At 53.0% G+C, this 23,020-nt stretch overlaps 2 protein-coding genes across 9 annotated transcripts in view; one reads left to right on the forward strand and one right to left on the reverse strand.

Moving 5' to 3' along the window:
- The window catches only part of GDI2 (GDP dissociation inhibitor 2), a 28,674-nt gene extending 22,945 nt beyond the window's left edge, over positions 1-5,729 (forward strand). Inside the window, exons 7-11 of the mRNA XM_032349845.1 lie at positions 1,667-1,766; positions 3,069-3,240; positions 4,355-4,499; positions 4,672-4,726; positions 4,812-5,729. Coding sequence (XP_032205736.1) covers positions 1,667-1,766; positions 3,069-3,240; positions 4,355-4,499; positions 4,672-4,726; positions 4,812-4,958 — 619 coding nt within the window. The 3' untranslated portion in view covers positions 4,959-5,729. The remainder of the gene's footprint in view (positions 1-1,666; positions 1,767-3,068; positions 3,241-4,354; positions 4,500-4,671; positions 4,727-4,811) is intronic.
- A 901-nt stretch (positions 5,730-6,630) lies between these two features.
- Positions 6,631-23,020, reverse strand: part of TASOR2 (transcription activation suppressor family member 2) — a 76,855-nt gene continuing 60,465 nt past the window's right edge. For 6 of the 8 annotated variants that reach the window (XM_032349839.1, XM_032349841.1, XM_032349838.1 and 3 more), the window contains 7 exons: positions 18,178-22,026; positions 12,163-12,288; positions 11,421-11,574; positions 10,609-10,714; positions 8,205-8,386; positions 7,692-7,806; positions 6,631-7,560 (listed from right to left, as the gene is read on the reverse strand). In XM_032349839.1, coding sequence (XP_032205730.1) covers positions 7,533-7,560; positions 7,692-7,806; positions 8,205-8,386; positions 10,609-10,714; positions 11,421-11,574; positions 12,163-12,288; positions 18,178-22,026 — 4,560 coding nt within the window. In that variant the 3' untranslated portion in view covers positions 6,631-7,532. Of the gene's footprint in view, positions 7,807-8,204; positions 8,387-10,608; positions 10,715-11,420; positions 11,575-12,162; positions 12,289-18,177; positions 22,027-23,020 lie in introns of all 8 variants that reach the window. The other 2 variants (XM_032349843.1, XM_032349837.1) reach the window with 1 other exon arrangement.

A 23,020-nucleotide genomic window follows, 5' to 3' on the forward strand; every position in this document is an offset into this window, starting at 1 on the left:
GTCACCTTCACTTCTGCAGGACTTTCCTTGGCCTGAGAGGTTTCCAGGCAGCACCTCCCAGCCGCTGCCCATCACCGGCGTCCCGCGCCGCCGGCGCACTGTCCCGTGCGTGGAGACGCTGCGGCTGTCCCTCCCGCTGCTCTCCGGGAACCCTTCCCTCTCAGGCAGTGGCCCGAGGGGCCGCCTCTGTGGTTTTGCTCGGGCCTTGCTGAGCTGCTCAGGTGCATGTGTTCGTGTCAGATCGGGAATTCGAAAATCCATTATCCGCCTCAGACGTTTCTCTCCGTTTCCTGTCCTCGCCGTCTGGGATGGTTGTGTCCTGCGGGAAGCCGGGTGGCATCCGGCGTCGCTGCAGAGCTTTTCTTTCTTATTTCGTCTTTGGGTTTCTCCGTGCTTCGTATCGGATAATGCCTGTTGATTAGGCTCCTTTCTCTGTTTCCCAAGACTGTTAATCCCATTCAGTGAGTTTTAACTTTTTTTTTCTGGTACTGGACTTTCTGCATGTAGAACTTCAAGTTTTTAAAACACATTGTTATTGAGATTGTTTACTTACTTTGGCCCCACTGAATATATTTGTAATAACGTGTTCTTGAATGCGGGTGTCTGTCTGTCCTCGAAGAGATCTGTAGTAGCTGCCTTTAGTCCCTTCGTATCACAGCATCGCGAATCTGGGTACCGGTTTGTCCCGACAGCTTTTCCCGAATCTACTTTGAATCACGTTTCTTGCTTCCTCACTTGGCTAGTGTCATGTGTGTACGTGTGTGTACATGTGTGTACAGGGCCTGGTGACTGGCACACTCTAGAGAGGCCGGGCTCGCTCTCTGGGGGGTGATTTTGTTGGAGTCAGCCTCACCTGGGACCTGGGGAAGTTTGACTTGACCCCTCACTGGGCGGGGAGGGCAGTGTCTGTTCCGGGGAGTCCTCTGTCGGGCAGCGAGCTGTGTGGCTCCTGGGCCAGAGGGGCCGCTCCCGGCGGGAACCGGCTGTCCGACGCGGCAGCGCGCACTTCCGAGCCGGTAGCAACGCGGGCCGTCAGCTCGCCTGTGCTCAGCAGCGGCCCCGCTCAGCTGTTGCTTCTTGCCGCGTTCCTTGCGCTCTGGCTCACGTATGAGCCCTTCTGCAGTTAGTTACGGATTTGAAGAGATTTTCTAGATTTGGTTGCTCCCCTTTTTGTGGCACCCCCCCCCCCCAGCTTCTCCTGTCCTGCGGCACCTTGAATCCGCAGGACCGCGGCTTCCTGCTCCTGCTTGAGGCGCTCCTGCTGCAGGGACTGGGGTGGTTCCTTCGGGGCAGGCGCCACAGAGGCCATGCACCCAGCTGCCTCGCTCCTTTGGTCTTTTCTCCAGTGTCTGCTGCTTTTACTCCCTCTCCACGGACTCCGCATTGGTGTTATTTTATTATTTTATTTCTGTGCAGGAAGATAAGACCGACACGAGCTATTTCCCCATCGCTGGTCAATGCTTTTTTTGGACTTGGTATTCCGAACTGTGAATGGGAGACTTCGTTTCTGGTTCTCATGCTCTCCTGTAATCGTAGCTTTAATGACTTTTAAATGAACATCTTCTGGAAGGAAATTGAGCAAATATACATTGGCTATAACTCAAGATCTAAGAAAAACTTTAGTAGTTGACACAGTTATAAATGGTCATCTCTAACATTTTTTTAGGCTAAGTGCCATTTATGGTGGTACATACATGCTCAATAAACCCATTGAAGAAATCATCGTGCAGGATGGAAAAGTGATTGGTGTGAAATCTGAAGGAGAGGTAAGTAGCGTTTTCACAATTTAAAAAATACTATGTTCTTGTGAAGAAAATGTGGGCTGATGTAGTGTGGTTTGGGCATCAATGCTGGATTTCACTTTTTATGGTTTGTTATACTAAGGACGAGCTAAAGATGCGTTTTTTTTTTTTTTTTTTTTTTTTATATTACTACTTTCTATAATGTTGATTATTGCTTAAGACTGAGAAATACATTATGGATAAAGTCTTAGTGGTACGTGTTCTGTGTTTATGTAGTGTGGGTTGGTGCCTGTCTCCTGGATTTTCATTTAAATTTAGCTTTATTTATACCATTTAAAATTTATTGGTTGAATTTGGAGTTGATGGTTACTGAGCATTTTATTATTTAATAAGGGTTTTAGGGGCACCTGGGTGGCTCAGTGGGCTAAAGCCTCTGCCTTCAGCTCAGGTCATGATCCCAAAGTCCTGGGATCGAGCCCCGCATTGGGCTCTCTGCTTGGCGGGGAGCCTGCTTCCTCCTCTCTCTGCCTGCCTCTCTGCCTACTTGTGATCTCTGTCTGTTAAATAAATAGATAAATAAAATCTTTAATAAGGGTTTTAGCTGTGGGGCCGGCCAGGTGGAGTTTCAAGTAGCATTTCCCAGATGCAAAGTGAATATTGATGAACTCACAACTCTTACAGATAGTTAGAGCTGCTCCAGAGCTATGGATAGAAAAATATTGGTGTCCCTGAACAGTATTCCATGGTTAGGTCCACGTAGTCTGTACTCACTGGTTGGCCCTCTGAGCGAACCTTCATTACTGCGATCTTTTGTAACTCCCTTGTGCGTCCCGCAGGATGGGTGTTAGGGAACAGGGACCTGTTGGGAGGAGTTCATCTGTACCTGAGGACTTCTCAGTGCAGCGTCATCCCATTTTGTTTCCCACAGCTCTTCCTCTCAGGTGATTAAAGAATTTTTTTACTGGGCGCAGTCACGTATGACGATGGCCCTTAAATAGAGTATTTCATTGAATCCTAACAATGACGTTTAAGGTTAGGGACAGCCGGGATTTGAAAGCTGTCTGCCTGATTCTGAAACCTGTAACTTCGTAACACTGTGCATGGTTCCCTCACACCTGAGCAGGGCTCCGAATCCATGGATCTTTCCCAGGAGAGTTTGTTGGGATTGTTGGCAAAACTAGTTTTAAGTTACCTGTAGTTCAGGAATAACTTCTGGTTAACCTTATGAAGGTGACAGATGGTATTAAAGGGACAACGGCCCTAGTATTCTATCTAGAAACTTTGGACACTGATTATTGTCAATGGGACCTCAACGTTTCGGTACAGATTGCTCGCTGTAAGCAGCTCATCTGTGACCCCAGCTACGTCAAAGACCGGGTCGAGAAGGTGGGCCAGGTGATCAGAGTCATCTGCATCCTCAGCCACCCGATCAAGAACACCAACGACGCCAACTCCTGCCAGATCATCATTCCCCAGAACCAGGTCAATCGGAAGTCAGGTGAGTTTTGAAGAGCAGCAGATGTTTGTAGGAGTTCGTTAGAATTTGCTGTGTGTTTCATCCCAGATTTTTAATTTTGTTTGCTCTGTGAAGAGACCCGTGGGAAACAACATGTGATGGATTTAGCTCAGAGAGATCCTAAGTCCTCTCCGAGAAAGGCACACGAGTCCTGGAGCCCTCCCTGGTCCCCCATCGTGGACCTCCAGTCTCTCGTTCTAGAAGGATGAACTGAGAGGCTGGACTGGATGAGCTCGCAGTGTCTCCTGGCTCGAGCACTGGCCTGCGGGGGTTTCTTGCTTATGAGGTGACCCAAACCCACTGTGGTTTTGAGCCAGTGACCGTGCTTTTAGGTCGTTATTTGTCGAGCTCATACTTAAATTTGATTCTAGCAGTGTGCCGGAAAACAGCTTCCTCTGGTTAGGATCAGGACTGACTTCTAAAACTATTTCCTCATCTCTTTGCGTCGAGCAGTTATTTTCATCTCCCCTACCTTTTCCCACCATTCTTTCAGGCGGAAGCCTAACTTTATTTATTGAAAATTAAACTAAAAAGGGTTATCAGCTTTTAAACAGAGCTGTCTGTATTTATTTTTCCATGTAAGAAACATAGTCACCTAAGATTAGGATTGCAATGAAGGGATGTTCAGGGGCCCAGGCAGACCCCAGGGTGAGGAGAAGCCTCGAGAGAGGAGGAGCTGGCGGCGCCCTTCTGATGGGGGCAGGGGGGTGAGGCACTTACTGAGCTGCGCGCGGGCAGGGAGAACCCGTGGGACCGAAGAACAAACAGCCTGTGCTGATCTGCGGGTTGCTTGAGAAACTTGGTCCTTTATGTAAATCCTTTCTTAGCTGTTGGAAAGCCTTTCTAGATGCTGGCCTTGGGGAGGAAGACTCCAGAGCAGTCAGGTTTGGGCGGCCTCTGGGTAGGGGTCCATGCCCAGCAGCTCCCGGCTTGGGAGAGCCGTGGCCCGCAGTTGGCGAGAAGCGGCTGGATCCGGGCATACTTCCCGGAGGGCCCCGCTGGCCTCCGCGTGTCCTGAAGCTGAAGGCTCGGCTTGATGGAATGGGGTGGCCGGGAGGCTGGGGCCGGGCGGTGAGGTGGCCTTTCTCGCCCGCAGATATCTACGTCTGCATGATTTCCTCCGCGCACAACGTGGCTGCACAGGGCAAGTACATCGCCATAGTCAGCACCACCGTGGAGACCAAGGAGCCCGAGAAGGAAATCAGACCAGCTTTGGAGCTTTTGGAACCAATCGAACAGAAGTGAGTGACGGGTTTCTGGAGATGAGCGCCGACGCGACACAAGTTCGACTCCCCGGCAGCGTGAGCCCCGGTGGCTGCTGGGCCGCCGGCCGCATGCTGGGAGTTGGGATTGCGGGCGGAGCCGAGGGTGGACTTGGTCGGCTCACGCGCGGCCTCCGTTTCCTCCCTCCAGGTTTGTGAGCATCAGTGACCTCCTCGTACCCAAAGACCTGGGGACGGAGAGCCAGGTGAGTGCGCGGGCTGGGGCGGGCGCTGGGTACGGCTGTCGCCGGGGCCGTCGTCGCCAAGTCCGTGTCTCTGATGTCACTTCAGATCTTTATTTCCCGCACCTACGACGCGACCACTCACTTCGAGACCACCTGCGACGACATCAAAGACATCTACAAGAGGATGACCGGCTCCGAGTTCGACTTCGAGGAGATGAAGCGCAAGAAAAACGACATCTACGGGGAAGACTAAGCGATGCGCGCGCCCGTCTCGGACAGACGCAGCTGGCACAGGCCGCGCACCGTCCGGTCGCTGTTGTAACCCCCGCGGCGCCCGCGGAGCGCTGTCCCAGTCCGTACTCCTCCCCTTCCTAATATCATGTATTAACTCGTTCTCAAGGCGTGGCTCCTCCGAATTGGCAGGTTACCACATTCTGTTCAGTTTAACCGATACTGGCTTTTCTCCTTAGTGAAGGATCAGTTTGAAGACGACCCTGTGATCCTGACACAGAGCACCGATACAGTATTTGTATCTTTTAATCAGTGTAGCCTCCGCGGTCGTGTGCTTCTGCCGCTTGAGAGCCGGAGTGGCACCATTCGCGTGCCATCTGTCCCATTGGCATTGAGATTCCCACCGAATAGTCCATGACTTGGGACAGCATCCCCGCGTGGGCCCCGCCCCTCTACATCTGTGTCCCGTCAGCTGTTTGGGCCACGGAACACAGCCACAGGTTGGGGTCACGCGGGCCCACAATTCTAACCCAACTCCAGACCCGAGCGTCATTCCGGGGGAAGCTTGTGTGCAGTGTTTTCACCTGGTAAAATTGGTAAGAGCAAAGGGGAAAGAAAGCTGTGGTACAGCGGGTAAATGTAGAAGCTTCTTTTGTACCCCAGGTGTGGCTTCCTCAACGGACCAAGCTGCGACGCAGTATTGATTTGACAGAGCCTCCGCTTCAGGGATGTCTGTCTCAGATGGCTCCAGATGATTTCTGTACTGCAAAATAAAGCCAAACTCTGGAAACCACTTCCTTCTCGGGTGCTCTGTTTGCGTCCTGGCGTTAGGAACTAGTGAGTATCATCCTGGCCCTGGCCCGGTGGCTCGCGGCCCCCGATCCCACCCCTCGTGGCTGACGGACACCGCATGGGCGGCTGCGCTCCATCACCGACCACAGGGGGAGGCACAAGTCTAGACGGATCCGAACAGCCCTGCCTGCTGTCTGGCTTCGCTGTGAGTAGACCCCAAATGACATTCTTGACACAGCTCTTGAGGCACTGAGCGGCCCCAGTGGAGAAACCTCTGCTTTTACTGACAGGATCTAAAACCCCAGCAAGCCTCTCTTCCCCTTAATTCTTCAAGCTGTCAGCCTGGGATGTAGGCAGAGGCGCACGCCGGGCTACAAGGACAAAGAATAAACAGCAGGATCTCTCCAGTCCTGTGCCACGCATCTTGAACATCTGTTCTACTCAGGTACCAGGCTGTGGGAGCAGGGGCGGCGAGCGCGTCGGGAAGAGCAGACGGCGCGGAGCTACACTCGGCGGCGTGCTTAGTGTAAAAGCTAGAAAAGGCGCCGTGGGGCTTGTTGGAGGGTCTTTGGCAAGAGGGAGAGTAGACCTGAGGCGCCCTCGAAAGATGAGCCAGCAGCAGGTGCTTACGTCACTTGTCCATCATTTCCGGTTCAGCACGCCCCGTTCGGTCACCGTCCTCTCATCAGATGAAGTGACCGGGCTTCTAAGCCAGAAACAGTCACGTGGGCACCACTTGGCTAGCGGGTAGAGAGCCGGCGAAGGGCTAGCCAGCACCTGTGCGTCCCGGCTCAGCGCTCCTGCTCCTGGAGGAAGCAGTCCGTTCCGTTACATGGCCTACAGAGGGCCACAGCATTCCCCACAAACTCAAATTCTGCTTTAAAGGAATCCCAGAGAGTTGATTTTTTTAGTTGTCTTTATTTAAAAAAATGAAACAAATTAGTTACAAAAATTTGTTCCAAATAGATACTATGTATCTACATTTTGCTTGGTTTTGAGTTCAAAGATTAAAGTAGAAATTATTTAATACCATAAATAAAAGATTTTCTTCCTTAGAGGGTTGATTTTTGTAGTGCAATATTTACAAAACGTGAGTAAGTGGAAACTGACAATTTATAGATCTGTAACAGAACTTACTGTAGTGTTGCTAGAACACCCGCGTGTGCACTGCGCGAGATCCCAGCTTGTCCGAGGGCGGTGAAGCCTGGAACACAAACTAACATGCACTACCTACGCCTTTCAGACAGGAACATGCAAAAACAAAGCTATCTGTTAAAACAGACTTATATTTTGCTACAACTAAGTAAACGTGTTTGTAAAATTCTTTTTAATAGTGAGCTTAATTAATAGCTTTGAAGGCTCTCTGTAAAAATGGAAAATAATTTAAACCAGTATGACCACTGCAGCCGAACGCTTGTGGACAGCTGGCGTCCCGCTGTGAACAAAGGCCAAGATTTTACAAGGTATAAAGAAACGAAGGAAAACTCTCAAGTTGGAGAACAGTGATTTTTCAAATATGAGAAAACTGCTGTTTATCGAAAAAGTTTTCAAGTAAAAGGAAACGGAATTGGTTGGTGGCGGCGGCGTGGCCTAGGCCCGCTGATCACCTGGACAAACACAAAATTGATGATTTCATCTTTAAACAGAACAATCAAGAAAGGTTTTTAGAAAGAGGAGGCCGTCTCACGGGGACTTATGCATGTTCTCTTCCGTCCTGGGAACACGGTGAACTGCAGGCGACGACTGGTGTCCTTCAGAAAAAACGGGCTCCTCTGAAGCAGGTGGCTCCTTCCGAAATTCCCACTTAGGCCAAACTGACAGCAATTCCGCCCCTAACACAGACCGAAAATCCACAGCACGATGCGGAAGGAGAAGAGCAGTTCGCCAACAGCAGCTTTCCTCAGACACAACTGTCCGCGCCTGTCATGCCCCTAAATCGGAGTGTTCTGGAAGGCGTCCTTACCAATAGCTGCTCTTAAACGGAGCTGCTATTTTTGGTACGTTTTCAATGAAGTGCTTTACATCTGTAACAAGGATGCCACTATTTTCAAAAACTTCTCTGGAGACAGTTGGCTTTTCTGTGAAGAGAAGAAGAAAACTTTTTTTGGTGAAAAATTCTTTGATGTCGAACTTTCATGGAACTGCATTTAACCCGCGGAGGGAGGGGGGAGGAGCGGCCCCAGGGAGGAAGGTGTGCGGCCTTGCGAGCAGGCACCGCAGGCACCGGGGTGGGGCCGGGGAGGCCGAGCAGCTGCGGAACCGCCGCCTTCCGGAGCTGAGAAGCTGGGTCACCCTCCCCGGGAACCGTCCGTACGCGCGTGGGGGGCTGCACGCTGGGCCGCTCCCACCGCAGCCCGCCTGGGCGGCAGCGTCTACGAGAACACGGCAGGCAAACACTGGGTGGGCACGCATCTCCGGCCTCCGAGCTCCGTGTGCAGACGATTCTAGAGTAGCCAGCCGAAGGCCGTGCGTCTACCTGTTAGGAAGACCGCGAACCGGGTGTGGACGTGCTGGATTTGCAGGTTTAGCAGGCATTTTAAATGTTCGGCTTTCGTGGGTGCTCGGGAGTCACACTGGTGGTAAGGAAGCGGTTCGATGAGACTTGCACTCTGACAGGATTTCAGGATCAAGTTCTTTCTGCGTGCGACCGGGTCCACTCTGCAACAGACCCGGAAATGCAAACCAAAGTCAGGTTCAGTGTGAACTTGCGGTTTACTTTTCCCCGTATCTTAATTTTTAGCTGTTTTACTCCTCCACTTCCTGCCTTCACCATACTTAACAGTTGGACCGAGTCCCTTAAAGCCCTCAGAACTCCTGCGCTGCCGCTAACCTCTGTTCTTCCCCACGACACACTTGGCCTAGCAGACGTCACCGGCGTCCTGTCCGCTTCCCTCAGAACACTGTATGCTCGCGGACTCCCTCTGGCCACGCAGGTTTTTACAGAGTACAGGCCTTGTGCCAAGCAAGAGGGACGTGGACCTGTTCGTGCAGCCGCGCGGCTTGGCCAGCCTTGGGCCATTCCTAGTGGGCCTCCGGCCACACGCTGTACCCTACGCCAATGCCTCCAGACCCTGCTCTGCGGTCACCGCGCTCTTAGATCAACAGCTTCACTAAGGAAATTCCCGCTGCTACATAATTGTCATTTCTCACCTCCCTTAACATCTTTTTTTTTTTTTAAGATTCTTTTTAGAACTCGTGCATGCATGGGCCGGTGCAAGGGGCAGCGGGAGGGAGAGAGAAACTTGGACAGAATCTGTGCTCAGCACACACCGCAAGGTGGGGCTCGATCTCCGGACCCTGAGATCACAACCAGACCTGAAATCGAGTCAGACGCTTAACCGACTGAGCCGCGCAGATGCCCTATGACCTCCCTTAGAATGTTGCAACTACCTCTTTTCGTGGAAAATACTTAACCTGTAAATGTCTCTCCATCTGCTCTCCTGTCCTCTGTCGGCCTCTCTTGCCCACTGAAGGAAAGCAAACTCCCCCAGGTCCCCGCACTCCAGGGACAAGCACTGTCTGGGTCACTGGGCTGCATTTTCCCCTTCGTACACGCACATTTATGTGACTGGCATCACACCGCATGCTTTTATACATACATTTTGCATTTGTTTTAAAATTACATACGTATGGAATCCATGTATCTGTCGTATTTGCCTAGAAATAGATCTGAGGATGGTTTTGTAGTTACTGATAATCACCCATGGCTATAAATATCTTTTAGAAATAGCAGTTTCTAAAAGCTAGGGGTGTTTTTGGTTTTAAGTTTTAGATGAATGTCTCCAGAGGCCACAGGACATGATGTTTTCGGACGAGTTCCTACTACACTCGCTCTCAAATATGAGTCTGGTACCATCTGGAGGGCCTGTTAATGGGGCCAGCAGCAGCGTACCTATTCGTTTACCTAAAGTCCTCTGAATGTGAAATTAATGGATACTTGCCAGTTTTATAGGTGTACTGTGGTACCTCGGAGCTTTATTCGTGAACTTGAACCTTTCCTCTGAAGTGCTGGCTAGCCGCCACCTCAGAAACTTCCAGTTGGCCTCTGCCATCCTCTGCACCACCCCCCAGCTCAACCCGGGCAAATCCCTCCCAGACGTGACAGCATCAGCTCTGAGGTCCACTCAGACCTCCTGGCTTGCTTTTTCTCCCACACTGGTTCTAGGTATTGCCTCTCCCAGACCTCTGCTCTTGGCTACGTCCCTTTTGAGATCTCAGGGTCCAGCTTACATTTGTCCTTGGGAGGGAGGTTAGGAGAGAGCAGTCATGTTAGAGGTGAACACTCTGGGCTCAGAGCCCAGCGTCACGACTCCTTGTCTGACCTGGATCAGCTCTGTTGTCCCCAAACTTCAACTTCCCCATCGTGACAGCGGGTTTTTACTGTCCGTCTCCGCTGTAGGTGGCCAGGCAGGGGCTGCCACTCAACGTCACGGGGGGCGTGTCAATCTCGCGGCCCCACACCATGTCCGCGCCCGTCCTCGCCTCACTGCAGCCCGGGCACCCACACCCCCCGGGTCTCTAACAGCCAGCAATCGATTAAAACACACTCAGGCCAAACCCAGCCGTGTACACTGCTTCCTGAGGGGTAAAACATGCTCCTCTCCACGTTTCCATCCCTGTGACGGTGGCAACCCGGTACTCCCACAAGCCAGCCGCAGCCGCAGGCCTAGTGTCGCGCTCCCTCGGTTTGCGCTAGGAGAGCCAGAGCGTCCGCGGACCGACACGGCGGGACTCGGCAAGGGCCTCAGACTGGCAGGGGCGGCTCCAGCCCACACGCCTTCCCTGTCAGCCCTGCGGCGGCGAAGGCTGGACCCCACCTGTGCACCTGCCCCCGGGCCCCCGGGGGAAGCACGAAGGCAGCCCGCGCCCCGAGGCCTCACCTGGTGGCTTCTCTTAGCTTCTTGTTTTCCCTGTGGTGAAGCAGCCACTTCCACCTCCCGTGTCCGTTCAGCTTCTCCAGGGTCCTGACCACGTCCTTCAGCTGAGCTGCAGACAGAAGAGACGAGGTCTGGTCGGAGGCCGGGAACGGGGACTCGTGGGGAGGCAGAGCGCACCTGCTGCCCGTCGGCCGCCCCAACCCCGGGACACCTGTCGCGTTCATGTGACCAGCGGGAAGTCCAGCGGCAACAGAAGACACTGGTCTAGCCTGCAAAACCTGTCAACTCTGGTCTCCACACGGAACTCACGCTTGTGGGGTCCACACACCTTCTCTGAGCCAGGAGCGGCGTGTGCAGGGGCTGCCCGTGACATCAGCGCGGCAGGTGTCGCTCACCCGCCCAGGGCTGCGCTACCCTTCTTGCCTAACCGCCGCCGCCCAGAAAGAAGGGAACTAGGAGTGTTCGGCACATAACTGAGACTTTTAAGAGCCTTGTTTCTGATTTCCAGAACATCACCAAGACGGCAGCGGAGAGGGCTGCGGGGCAGGCGCACGAGCGGAGGAACAGAGGAGCGGGTGGGAGCCGCAGGCGATCCCGGGACACCCGGGAGGCTCCGGGCACGTGCCTGGGTCGACACCATCCTGACGCAAACTGCTTAGCAGGGCACGCAGCAAAAATGAAGGCCTCAAAAGCTGGTGGTCGATAACTACTTTTGAGTTCATTTCTTTTTGAGAGGAAGTAGTAGTGTTTGGGCCACTGGGTGAAGGATGTACTAGATTTCAGAGACAAACAAGGAAGGGAAATAAAAGACCGACCTAATGTCACGGTTTCTAGGATCTTGTCGTCCGAGACCACGAAGCCGCCCGTCTGGAGGAGCTCCTGGTAGGTGTGCTTGAGCACGTCCTCGGGGCCGTCGACTCCCGCGAAGAGGACGCTGGGGAAGTGCTTCAGCTTCAGCAGGAAGGGGATCTGCAAACACGACAGGACCCGCGGGGAGGAGGGCTTGGTGGGGTCCCTTTTAGCCAAGGGGTCCAAGATTCCGTTAACTGGGATGACTGCAGATTCTGCGACCCCTGTCCAGAGCCCACCAGCACCTCAAGGAACTTGGACTCCGCAAACTCCCTAGAACTCGTGCGTTACCAGCGGCCTCTCGAACCCAGGCTGGAGACCCTGAGTGAGGGCAGAGCATGGCTCAGCCACGGGGCCCGTGACACGGCAAAGCAGGCGACAGGCTCTGCTCCTGCCCCGACGGCGCCGGCCTGGGCCTCAGGGGAGGCGTCTCCTTTTATTCAACATAACTATCCTCACGCCAACTTCAGAAAACCTTCACAAGGCCTTTTAAAGCAAGATTTGCTAGCGTTAGGTGTGAAGAGCTGCAGGTTTATATCTGGGCCGAGGAAATGGCCCCGACTCCCTCTCTTCATGGCTCGTCCCTAGCTCGGAGCCGTGACGTGCCCCACAAATGCCTCGCTATGTACACTGCGGGACGCCCCCTCAGGACACCCCAGAAAATGCCGGGGACACCCTTCTTCGTAAGAAACAGATGGCTGGACGTACCTGGTGCAGGCGCGACGCCACGTCCTCGTTTCTGATGATGACCAGGAGCGTGTCATTCTCTCTGTGGACGGCCTGACAGAAATGCTGAGGTTCAACTTCCGTGTGGCCCCCTTTCCGCAGGACGCTCTGGAAGAGGTGCGGACGGCGTTACTGCAGGAGGCGCCGCGCACAGTCCCCCCCCCAGTCCCCTCGGCAAGCACATCCCGTTCGCTCAACGGTCCCAGCGGGCGGCGGCGGCAGCCAGTCCTGCTTCCAAGTGAGCTTTCACGTGTCGAACACGTGGCTCCTGGCACTGCCACTAGCTGACTGAGCGGTCGTGTCAAAGGCAAAGCACTTTGTAACCGACGCTGTATGCCCATGAAGTGGCCGAGGCGGACTCCCCAAGGCACAGATGCGGGGCTCTCGGCCGGCCCATGGCAGCGAGGTACCTGCGGACGCACATTCACTCTAAAAACGCCACCTCCGGTCAAAAAGTTTCTAGCACTTTTGGAATCCAAGTGACAGCTCTGTGTCACGTGGAGTGCCATGACAGCTGTGGCACGAGCCCCTGGGGGCGGTGGGGAGAGGCGGCTGGCCGCCCACCTGTCACCGGCCTGACTGGCGGCCTCAGCACGTCTGCTGACAGACAGTCCTTCCCTCTGTCCCCCTTCGCGATGCCGCCGCTGCTTCTGTCTGAAGGGTCTGGACGTTTCCACCACACTCTCGGATGTTCCTCCTTGCCGGGGGAACATGGACTCAGACCACACTTGTCACTCCCTTTGTGGAAGTACCGTGTCACCTCCCCTGGACTCAACATGACTCAAACTTGATTATTTCGCTTCTTCGCTCAAAACACATGGCAACGTATCGTCAAAGAAACTCCTCCAGATCTTTTAACAAAGAGCCCGCTGAAACATTTTAAGTATAAATCTTCAGCTCTGACTTAATTTAGCAATAAACTACGTGAATGAATACATTTTCTGAGACGGTCAACACCCTCGCCACGTGCCTCAGAGTCCAGGCTAGTCTGTCACCACCCGGCAGGCCTGCAGTCACAGCGGCAGAGTCGCACAGACCACCCGCAGCGTCATCTCACGGAGCGGTGGGGCCTGACTTCCCGTCTCCCCTGAAGGCCTCCGGCTTCTCCGGGACGCAAAACTTCTCCAGAGTGGTTTTCTAGATTACCTGGCTAGTACTTTATTCCGAAGCTGATTTTATACTGGGTCCCCTTCTCACTTGAGGATTACTTTTTTTTTTTTTTTTTAAGATTTTATTTATTTGACAGACAGAGGTCACAAATAGGCAGAAAGGGGGGGAAGCGGGCTCCCCGCTGAGCAGAGAGACCCATGCGGGGCTCGATCCCAGGACCCTGAGATCATGACCCAAGCGGAAGGCAGAGGCTTAACCCACTGAGCCCCCAGGCATCCCCTGAAGTGACTTTCATCTTTGCATACACTTTGTTATTTTCTGTCGTAAGCAGCAGCCACAGGATAAATAGGTCGTGAGGCACGTGTGCGCTGAAAGGCCGCGCGGCACCCCAGGTCCCGCCACTGTGCGAACGGAGCCCGGCGACCCCGCTCCCTGTCCCGCGCGGGAGCCCGCACCCCCTGGCTCTGTCGGGGCGTGAACGGCTCCAAAACACCGGGTGTTTCACTCACTGTGGCTTGATGCTACGGAGTCAGCCCCGGACATATTTTAGCACCAGTCAAGGCACAGTACATGTCATCAGCCAAACAAAATTAACTTCAGTTCAAGGCAAAAAAAAAAAAAACCCAATTCATTTTGAAGTTACTTTCAGAGGCCAAGCACCTAAAAACATGCTTCATGGTTTGCAACTACACGGCGCACCGCAGCAACACGGAGACTGGAACAAAGACCAACCTTGGAAAACCGAAGGATCCTTGATGGGGAGTAAGAATCTGACTTTAAATAATCTAAAATCATTTAAATGGCACAAAATAGGAGCCACAGGCCATCTCAGAGTAGACGACATGTTTGGCTGCAGCGTCCCGCGCCTCCCCGGCAGCGGCCACGTTTCCAGTCCCTTCCCCACACTGCAGCCAGAGCTCGCTCTCTAACATGAACAGGACGTTATTTTCCTGTAACAAGTATTGTTCGGGGCCTCCCCACCAACCTCAGGCGAGGCTCAGGGCCTCGGGACCTGCAGCCCATGCACACCTCCAGCCACAGCCCTGGACAGCGGTCGTGATGCCTCCCGCACCCCTGGCCGCGCGCCACCTACTGCCCCCCACCTGCCCCACAAAGGCCCGCAGGGCCACCAGGCAGCTGCCACCAGGTCGCCTTCCAGAGCCTCACACCCACAGAACGGGCCTCCCCTACTGCGCCCTGCCACAGTGACGGTCACCAACACCTTCCGATGTTTACTGTTAGTAATTCAACATGCGTAGGTTTGCCAAGCGACACTTACGACAAGACAGACACTCCAGACTCCCTGGAGGTGCTGACATAAGCGAACTCTGAAACAAATCCAGGCGAATGTTTAGAACGACACTTCGGGAGTCTGGCTGTCCACACCTCGTACCAAAGGCCAGCACCGCCTCCTTAAGAAAAAGGCCCTGACCTTCCTGACGAGGCCTGTGCCCCCACATCAGCGCCTGAGCCCCCGCCCTGGCCGAGGCCCGTCCCGGCCTGCGGATCGGGCACTGATTTGGCTGCTTTTATCGGTGCTCGGCAGTTTTCCTTAGTTTACACGACGGTTTACACTGGCTGCAGCGATCAGGCTGGGAACGCGCGGATTTCCCTCCCCCGCACGCTGGGACTCGAGAGTGTGTACGAAGGTTTCTGCCGTCCGTTGAACCAGCTTCTGCTGCGAGTGAGGAGGGCTAAGGGAGGCGGCGTGTTTGGGGACCGCTTTGGGTGGGTGCCCCAGGCCGTGAAGAGGGGGCGAGGTGCAGGTCAGCGGGGGGAGTCGCCGCAGGGGGGCGGACGTGTCTGGGATGACGGGAGCGGCTTTCTGACGCGGGGGGAGAGCTGCTCCTCGGCAAGGGAGCCAGGACAAGCCTCCTGGAGCTGGACTGGCCCCGGGGATGCAGGTGCACGCGTTTCAGTTTTGTGAACACATCCACAGCTTTCCTGCTGCTGCGAGGGCCGAGAGGCAGTGACACCCGGTGCCACGCGGTTCCCCCAGGGCCCAGCTACTGACTCCGGGTGCTGCTCCTCCCGTAAAAGAATCCACACTCCGTAGGGAAGTGGCAGACGTTAAGGCTGGGGCAAGGCAGGCAGGAGGGCGATCTGAACATGGAGCCGTACCACAAAGGAAGAAAGGATGAAGATCCAAACAATGATGGGGACTTGCCAGAAGGACACAGAAGTCCCTGTGAAGGGCTCCCAATGGCTGGGTCTGGGGCAATCTGGCATTACCATAAACAGTGAAGGACCCAAACAAATACTGTTAAAATGTCCATACGACCTAAAGCCATCTACACATTTAATTCAATCCTTATCAAAATACCAACCGCATTGCTCCCAGAACTCCAACCAAGAACCATGGAGCCACAGAAGACCCGGAACAGCCAAAAGCGATCTTGAAAAGGAAAAACAAAGCTGGAGGCATCAAAATTCCAGATTTCAAGTTATATTACAAAACAGCAGTGATTAAAACAAGAGCACTGGCACAAAAACAGACACACAGATCAATGGAATAGAATAGAAAACCCAGAAATAAACCTACAACTATATTATCAATCAATCTTCGATGAAGCAGGAAAGAATATTTAGTGGGAAAAAGTCTCTTCAACAAATAGTGCTGGGAAAACTGGATAGCCACATGCAGAAGAATGAACCGGACCACTTTCTTACACCACACACGAAAACATATTCCAAATGGATTAAAGACCTAAATGTGAGACCTAAATGTGAGAAAAAAGAGAAAAAGAAAACCTAGAAGCAAGCACAGGCAGTAACCTTTTTCACATTAGTCATAACAACTTCATAGACACATCTCCTGAGTCACGGGAAACAAAAGCAAAAACAAACTATTTTGACTACCTCAAGATAAAAAGCTTCTGGACAATGAAAGAAACAATCAACAAAACTAAAAGGCAACCTACTCAATGGGAGAAAATACTTGCAAATGACATCTCTGACAAAGGGTTAGTATCCAAAATATATAAAGAAATTATCAAACTCAACGCTCTAATAAAACAAATAATCCAAGTATAAAATGGTCATAAAGTATAAACAATAATTTCCCCAAAGACATACAAAGAGCCAGCAGACCCATGAAAAGATGCTCAACATCACCCACCAGCAGGGAAAGGCAAATCAGAATGACAAGGAGATACCACCTCACACACGTCAGAATGGCTTGAACTCAACAACACAAGAGGGGTGACTGGCTGGCTCAGCAGGAGGACTGTGCAACTCTTGACCTTGGGGTTGTGAGTCTGAACCCCATACTGGGTGTTGAGATTAATGAAATTAATAATAAAAACCTTAGAAAACAACCCCACAAGAAAAAAGTGCTGGCGAGGATGTGGAGAAAGGGGAGTCCTCGTGCCCTGCGGTGGGAACGCAAACGGTGGAGCAGCCACTCTGGAAGACAGTAAGGAGGTTCCGTAGAAAGTTCGAGCTAGGACTGCCCTCCGATCCAGCAATCTCACTACTGGGCATTAACCTACAGAACACAAAACCACTAAATCAAAGGGACACGCGCACCCTATGTTTACTGCACCATTATCTCCAACAGCCAAATTACAAAGCAGTGGGACGGGTGAGCAGGTGTGTGGACACACGTGCACACGGGGTACGACTCTGCCATGAAATCTGGTCACGGTCCTGACGCGGGGGAGCCTGAGGGTATTACGCTGAGTGAAGCAAATCCGTCCTAGGAGAAGCAGCTCAGGATCTCACTCGTATGTGGGTTTAAGAAACAAAACAAACACGGAAAGGAGAAAAAAGAAACAAACCAGCTAACAGACTCTGGGCTGCAGGGAACACACTCCTGGTCGCCGGCGGGGAAGGCTGGGAGGCGGGGTTAGGGAGCACACCTGCGACACCTGTGACACTGGCGATGAACACACACAGGGCCTAAACGGTAACTCCCAGTAAACGAACATGGAGCGCGGGTCCACGGGGTATAAACAAGCAAGTGGGGGAGACGGGAAAGCTCTTCCCTGGACACCGCCCACTAATAAACGTGCGAGGAAGATGGAATTCGACCCCCCACCATATTAGCAGCTGCTTTAGGCAAGAATCGTCAATGGATATTAACCCGGGGGCGGGGGGAAGTCTGAAAAGAATAGGGTATTTATGGGGCGCCTGGGTGGCTCAGTGGGTTAAAGCCTCTGCCTTCAGCTCAGGTCATGATCCCAGGGGCTCTCTGCTCGGTGGGGAGCCTGCTTCCTCCTCTTTCTACCTGCCTCTCTGTCTACTTGTGATCTGTCAAATAAATAAATAAAATCTTAAAAAAAAAAAAAAGAATAGGGTATTTTTATATATCCTAGTCTACCTCCCCACCCGAAAATAATCATTAATAATTATGAATAATACATAAGTTTATATTATATCATTAATATATTATGAATAATTCCTTTATAATAATAAGTTAATTAATGTAAAGTTATTTATGAACTTTACACTGGAGGCGGAGGAACCTGGCAGAAACCATCTTCACACAAAGGACACGACTACACTGCGATGGGACGAGTCAGCGGCCTGTGCCGCCTCCTACGACGCCCTGAGGAGAACAGCGGACGTGGCTGTTTTCACCCAAAATGCATAAATCCCGCGGCAACAGGAGATGCCCATGAACCGAAGCCAACCTCCCGTCACTGGCCTACACTCTTCCACGCTGTCCAGGGCAGCAAAGATCACAAGGAAAACAGAGACACACGACAAGCACAGGTGACGCGGGCACGGGCCAACGTGGGGCCCGTGACCTCCGCGGCGGAGCAGCCAGCGCGCGGGTGAAGACGGGGCCGTCAGACCCCGAGGCCCCTTCCTGTCACTTCTCTGGAGCCAAGCACGCTGCCCCATGAGCTCGGAGACCGCGGCGGACGGCGGCGGGCACCGTACCTTTGCTCTCACAGAGAACGACGGGTCCTCGGTCTCCACGAGGTAGAAGAGGCAGGGGCTCCGACAGGCCTCCTTGACCACGCTCATCAGTCTGACGTGCAGGCTGGCGCACAGGTCCGTGACCAGGTCCTCGTAGGAGGCCGCCCGCGGGAAGGCGGCGCGCGGCTCGCGAGGGGCGGCCGCCCCGGGGGCCCCGCCGCGCTCCCTGTCCGGGCAAAGCGCCGGCTTGCTGCTCGCCACCGCCTTGGTGAATTCGGCGTATTCGCGGAGGATAAGTGAAATATCTTTCCGGGATTCTCTGAAACCGGTGCTGTACCTCAGCCTGTTGAGGTGGAATGAAGCCGCCTGGTTTGTCTCGGAATCCGCCCGCGGATTTCTCCCGGGGCCGCCGCTCTCGCTCCGCGAGGAAGAAGCGTCCCATCTGCCGGGCGCGTGGCCTCTCCCGCGCGGGCTCGGCGGCCGGGCGCCCGAGTGCACCACCGTGACCACAAGGGGACTCCGGCTCCGGGACGCGAGCTGCAGAGCCGGGGACTCGGGGACTCTTGTCAGAGGGAAAGCTCCAGCAGCCGTCTGGAGAGGGGCCTCCTTTGCAAAGACGCTGGTGGAGGAGGCAGAAGGCTGAGAATCTCCCTTCTTCACCGTTTGTTTTAGCTTATGTGCGAAACGCAGATACTCCAGATCCAAAGTGTTCTGGGTGAGGTCATCGGCCACCTGCCAGGTGTTTGTCCAGGAGCTGAGCAAGCCACACTTCGCAGTGAAATTGGGGTGCCGCCTCAGGCTGTGCAAAGTTCTCGTGGTATCTGTCAGCTCTTTCGTTACGGTGAAATTAGCGTAAGTCCTGGGGATGCCGTGGAGGTCTCGGATCTGGATATACGGGGGCACATACCTGTCTTCTTTCTTGAACCCAACGAGCCAGTGTCTGGGAGCAGTGCCCGTCTCCAGCCCTGGGGCAGGGGGAGAGTAGCCCCACTCTTCATTATCACTGTTATTCAGGCTCGGGAAAGAGTCATAATCATCTTTCGAAGTATCTTCTTCTTTCTTGGTTTGACTACACCTCAAAGGGCAGGAACTCTCTACCTCTGATTTGGGATTTCTACAGCCCCCGCAAGAGTCCTGATCAGACTCTCCAGAAAGCGGCTCATACTGGATCTCAGAATTCACACTGACATGCACGTCTCTACCCACGGTCCCCGAGTCCTCCTCGGCTCTGAGCCCCTCACCAGAGGCCTGACTTGCTGTCTGCTCTTCAGAGACTCCACAACTAAGAGGGGCACAAGTCGGGGGAACAACGGAAGCACAAGGCTCTCTACTGGTATTTTCACCAGTGATGGCTGTTTTATGGTATGAATCCGCAGGTACACACATGGGGAAAAGCCCAGCGTCCAGCAGATCTTTTGTTTCACACACTGCCCGATCTTGCCGCACATGAACTGTGTCTGGTTTGTCTTCCGGAGATGTGGTGCTTGACTGGGAGTCAACACCTCCCAGATCTGTGACTTCTTCATGGAACCTGGCCTCAGCATCACTATTCTTAAGCAAACTGGCCATTTTGACCACTGAGATTTCCTGTGTCTGGACCCCGGTCTCTGTGTCCATGGGTCTGGGACAGCGGGGTAAGGCAGCCCCATCTGAGGGAAAAGCCAGTCTGGGGCTCTCTGAGTGCCCACGCGTCTGTGTATCAGCCCCGCCAGCTGAGCAAGAGCTCAAGGACCGAGCCTGCAGGTAAAGGCCTTCATCTGTCTTCACACCACCGCTGAAGAGATGATTCCCGATACTTTCAGGGCTGGTCTGCTCTTTTAGTGCCACATTCACTGTACCACTTGGAGCAGTTGTAGAAACAAATGTGTCTGCCAAAGACTTATTTTCAATCATCTTTGTAGGACTCCATGGAGGCTCATTGGTCTCCAAGACAAGAGAACTGAAATTCCTGTTTTGGATGCTAACTGGCTGCAGTGGGTTTCCTGATGGCACCAGTTGTTCTAGAGAAAGCTTGACATCCTCTCCGTATCTGGCAGTCACGGCAGGCTGGCCCAGCTCCGGAGCACGGAACGGCAGCTTTTCTGAGACAGAGAAGCCCTCGCCATGCTCCCCTGGGCCAATCTCCTCAGTTAGCTCACCAGGCAGGGTCAGACAGCCGTCTCTTCTTTCTGGATGCTGACTTCCTACGACAGGCATCTCGGCACAGATCTGCAGCTGTTGTACTCCACCTAAGTTATCTTGTTCCACCGGATAAGTAGGACCAACAAAAGAATGTTCTTTCTCCGTCAAGGCCAAGTTTACAGACCCCATCCGGGAGAATCTGTCATTTCCCTCACCCAGTGTGGCCAGCTGCAGACCACACAGAGACAAGGCCTGAGGTGGATGTGCTGCTTCGACCGGATCCTGGCGGTCAGGACTGGAAGCTGGTGACACTTCTTCAATTAAAGAAGCAAAAGGAAAGTCTGAGGTGACATTCACTTCCTCTGCGATCTCAAGGGCGCAAGTTTCTTTAGAAAGTATTAAGGTAACAGTTTGTAAACTGTCACCTTTCCTCTCCTTACTCTCTAACGACTTCTCAGGCATCGTAGGGAACATGGAGGTATAATTCGCAGAATCTACCTCTGGGTCTTCTAGGAGAGTCACCTCTTCTGGCTCAATGATCTCTTCAGTCGCGTCCTGAAGTTCCAAACTTGCCCCGGGGGCCTCCCCCGGTCCCCCCGCCGGCGCCCCTTCTCTGGGGCTGGTGGGCGGCGATATCAGAGTGAGGTCGATGTCGGAATCCTCCTCTGAGAACTCCAGGCTGGCCTCCTCTCTGCTCCCTGAGAGGCCGGTTTGTTTGGTACAAGCGGTAGGAAAGGACTCAAAGTTCCTCTGCTCACTCTTCAGCCCGCGCCCGTCCCGCACGGGCTCCGAGGAGCCGACTGCGGCGCCACCCGCCGGCGGAGCGCGGTCACGCACGGAACCGTGTCCCAGGGCGGCAGAGGCGGCTGGCGAGACCGCGTCTTTCACCTGGGACGGCTCTATGATCTCTTCCGCAGATATGCCAAGGAGGCTCGGGGTGTGCAGGAAAAGCTCTTGAGAGGGCTTCGTCTCTTCTCCGGGTGCCGGATAATTAGAACCTTCAAAGGACGACAACGCCTCCGCCACCACCAAGCTGCCGGATGGAACCGGAATCCCTTTTCGCAGCGAACACATTTCTTCCGCAGGTACCTCTTCGCTGAGTGAGGCGGCGCAAAGGTACTTAGTACCTTTCTGCTTGGACACTGTGGGAGAGGGACCGTCCCTAAGGCCCTGTGTTTGTGCCTTTTCAAAAGCAGATGCAGGATGCCTCAGACTCCCCGTAGGTGACACCGGTGTAATCCACTCCGGATGAAAGGCTGTCGGTTCGCGGCCTGTATTTACAACGTCCGTCTGCACTGGGACGTCTGTCTGTACTGGGACGTAGGTATTTTTTTCAAAAGTGAAGGTAACTGGTTCCAGATTAATCATCACATACTCTGGATCACCCTTCCTCTCCAGGGCAGGCTGACAGTCTCCGCTCAGGGGGCTGCTCTGCCGGATGAGGCCCTGGAGAGCACTGGGTTCTATTTGCGACGCTGTGTGGAAGACATCCCCCGCGCTGTCAAGGGCACCGTATGCAGATTTCTGACAGATCACCAGCGGATCGCCGAGCCCATCGTAAGTCCTGCTGAATGTGGTCTGTGTGACAGTATCGTTGTAAGTCGCTCCTGTGCTATCAAGTGGCTCAAAGGTTTTGTCTGCGCCGGGAATGGCAGGTCCATTAGCTTGGGTACTTCCAATACTAGCAAGAACAAGACCGGAAGTCTCCAGCTTATCTGATGGGCCTCGTTCAGCTGCTTCCCCAATGATCTGAAATGACAAAAAGAAAAATCAAGAGTCAAACAGACTCTTTTTCACGTTTACGTGTGGAGAAGAACAGAGTGGACGAGAATCAGTGTCAGTTTGTTCTTTCGAATCTTCTAATTTTAAAGACTATCACAGGGTAGAAATCAAGCAAACTGCTCTTTTTTTAGATACTTACAACAGCCCCAAATAGGAATTTTTCTCTAAATAAATATACACACAAATGAGAGCTTCAAACCTTCAACTGCATAGCCTTCCTTTTTTTTTTTTTAATTGCCTTTTGGGAAGAAAAGCGGCCAGACCAATGACAATACAAAGACCTGAAAGTGCAGCCTGTTTGCTAACCTCACTGCCTGATGCAGAAATGCAGTACTAGAGAAAAAAGGACTCAGTTTTAAGTGCTTCTTTTTAAGATTAAAAGATAGTTTTTAAAGCCAAGAACAACTTAAACACCAGCTTTCAATCAGAATAAAATACACTGCCATCTGGAACTTTCCCATGAGGAAAGGTAAATTAGGATCCCTTGTATGAAGTAGGACTGATCGGCAGTTCTTCCGAGTGGTCAACCTCTGTTCTGGTAAATAAAGATCTACTCTTTAGCCTTCTTCTTTGCTTGTAACTGGAGGTCAGGTCTCGTTTTAGTGCCTCCTACTCAACAGAACAACAGAAAACAATGCAGCCTGCATTGCCGAACTGAACCAAAAGGACTGCAGGAAGGATTTAGGTTAAACATCAGCAGAAAATCTCTGGGCATTCCGATGACCTCATCGAAATGGGTCTGTTTTAAGGCTGAAGCATGGTCTTGTCCAGAATATGGTAAAATGGACTGATCATCACTGTCCATATACCTGTAATTTTTGGAACATTATTGGTCACAGATTTCCTGCCACACCTTCAGGCGATCATGCTGAAAGTCAAGACCTGGGCTTCAAAGTCTGTTAAAAAGACCTTCTGTCTTACAGAAAGGCACTGACCCACATCCATGGCAGGGTAGAGCGAA

Source organism: Mustela erminea, chromosome 6 (assembly GCF_009829155.1).
Source record: "Mustela erminea isolate mMusErm1 chromosome 6, mMusErm1.Pri, whole genome shotgun sequence".
Classification (NCBI taxonomy): Eukaryota; Metazoa; Chordata; class Mammalia; order Carnivora; family Mustelidae; genus Mustela; species Mustela erminea.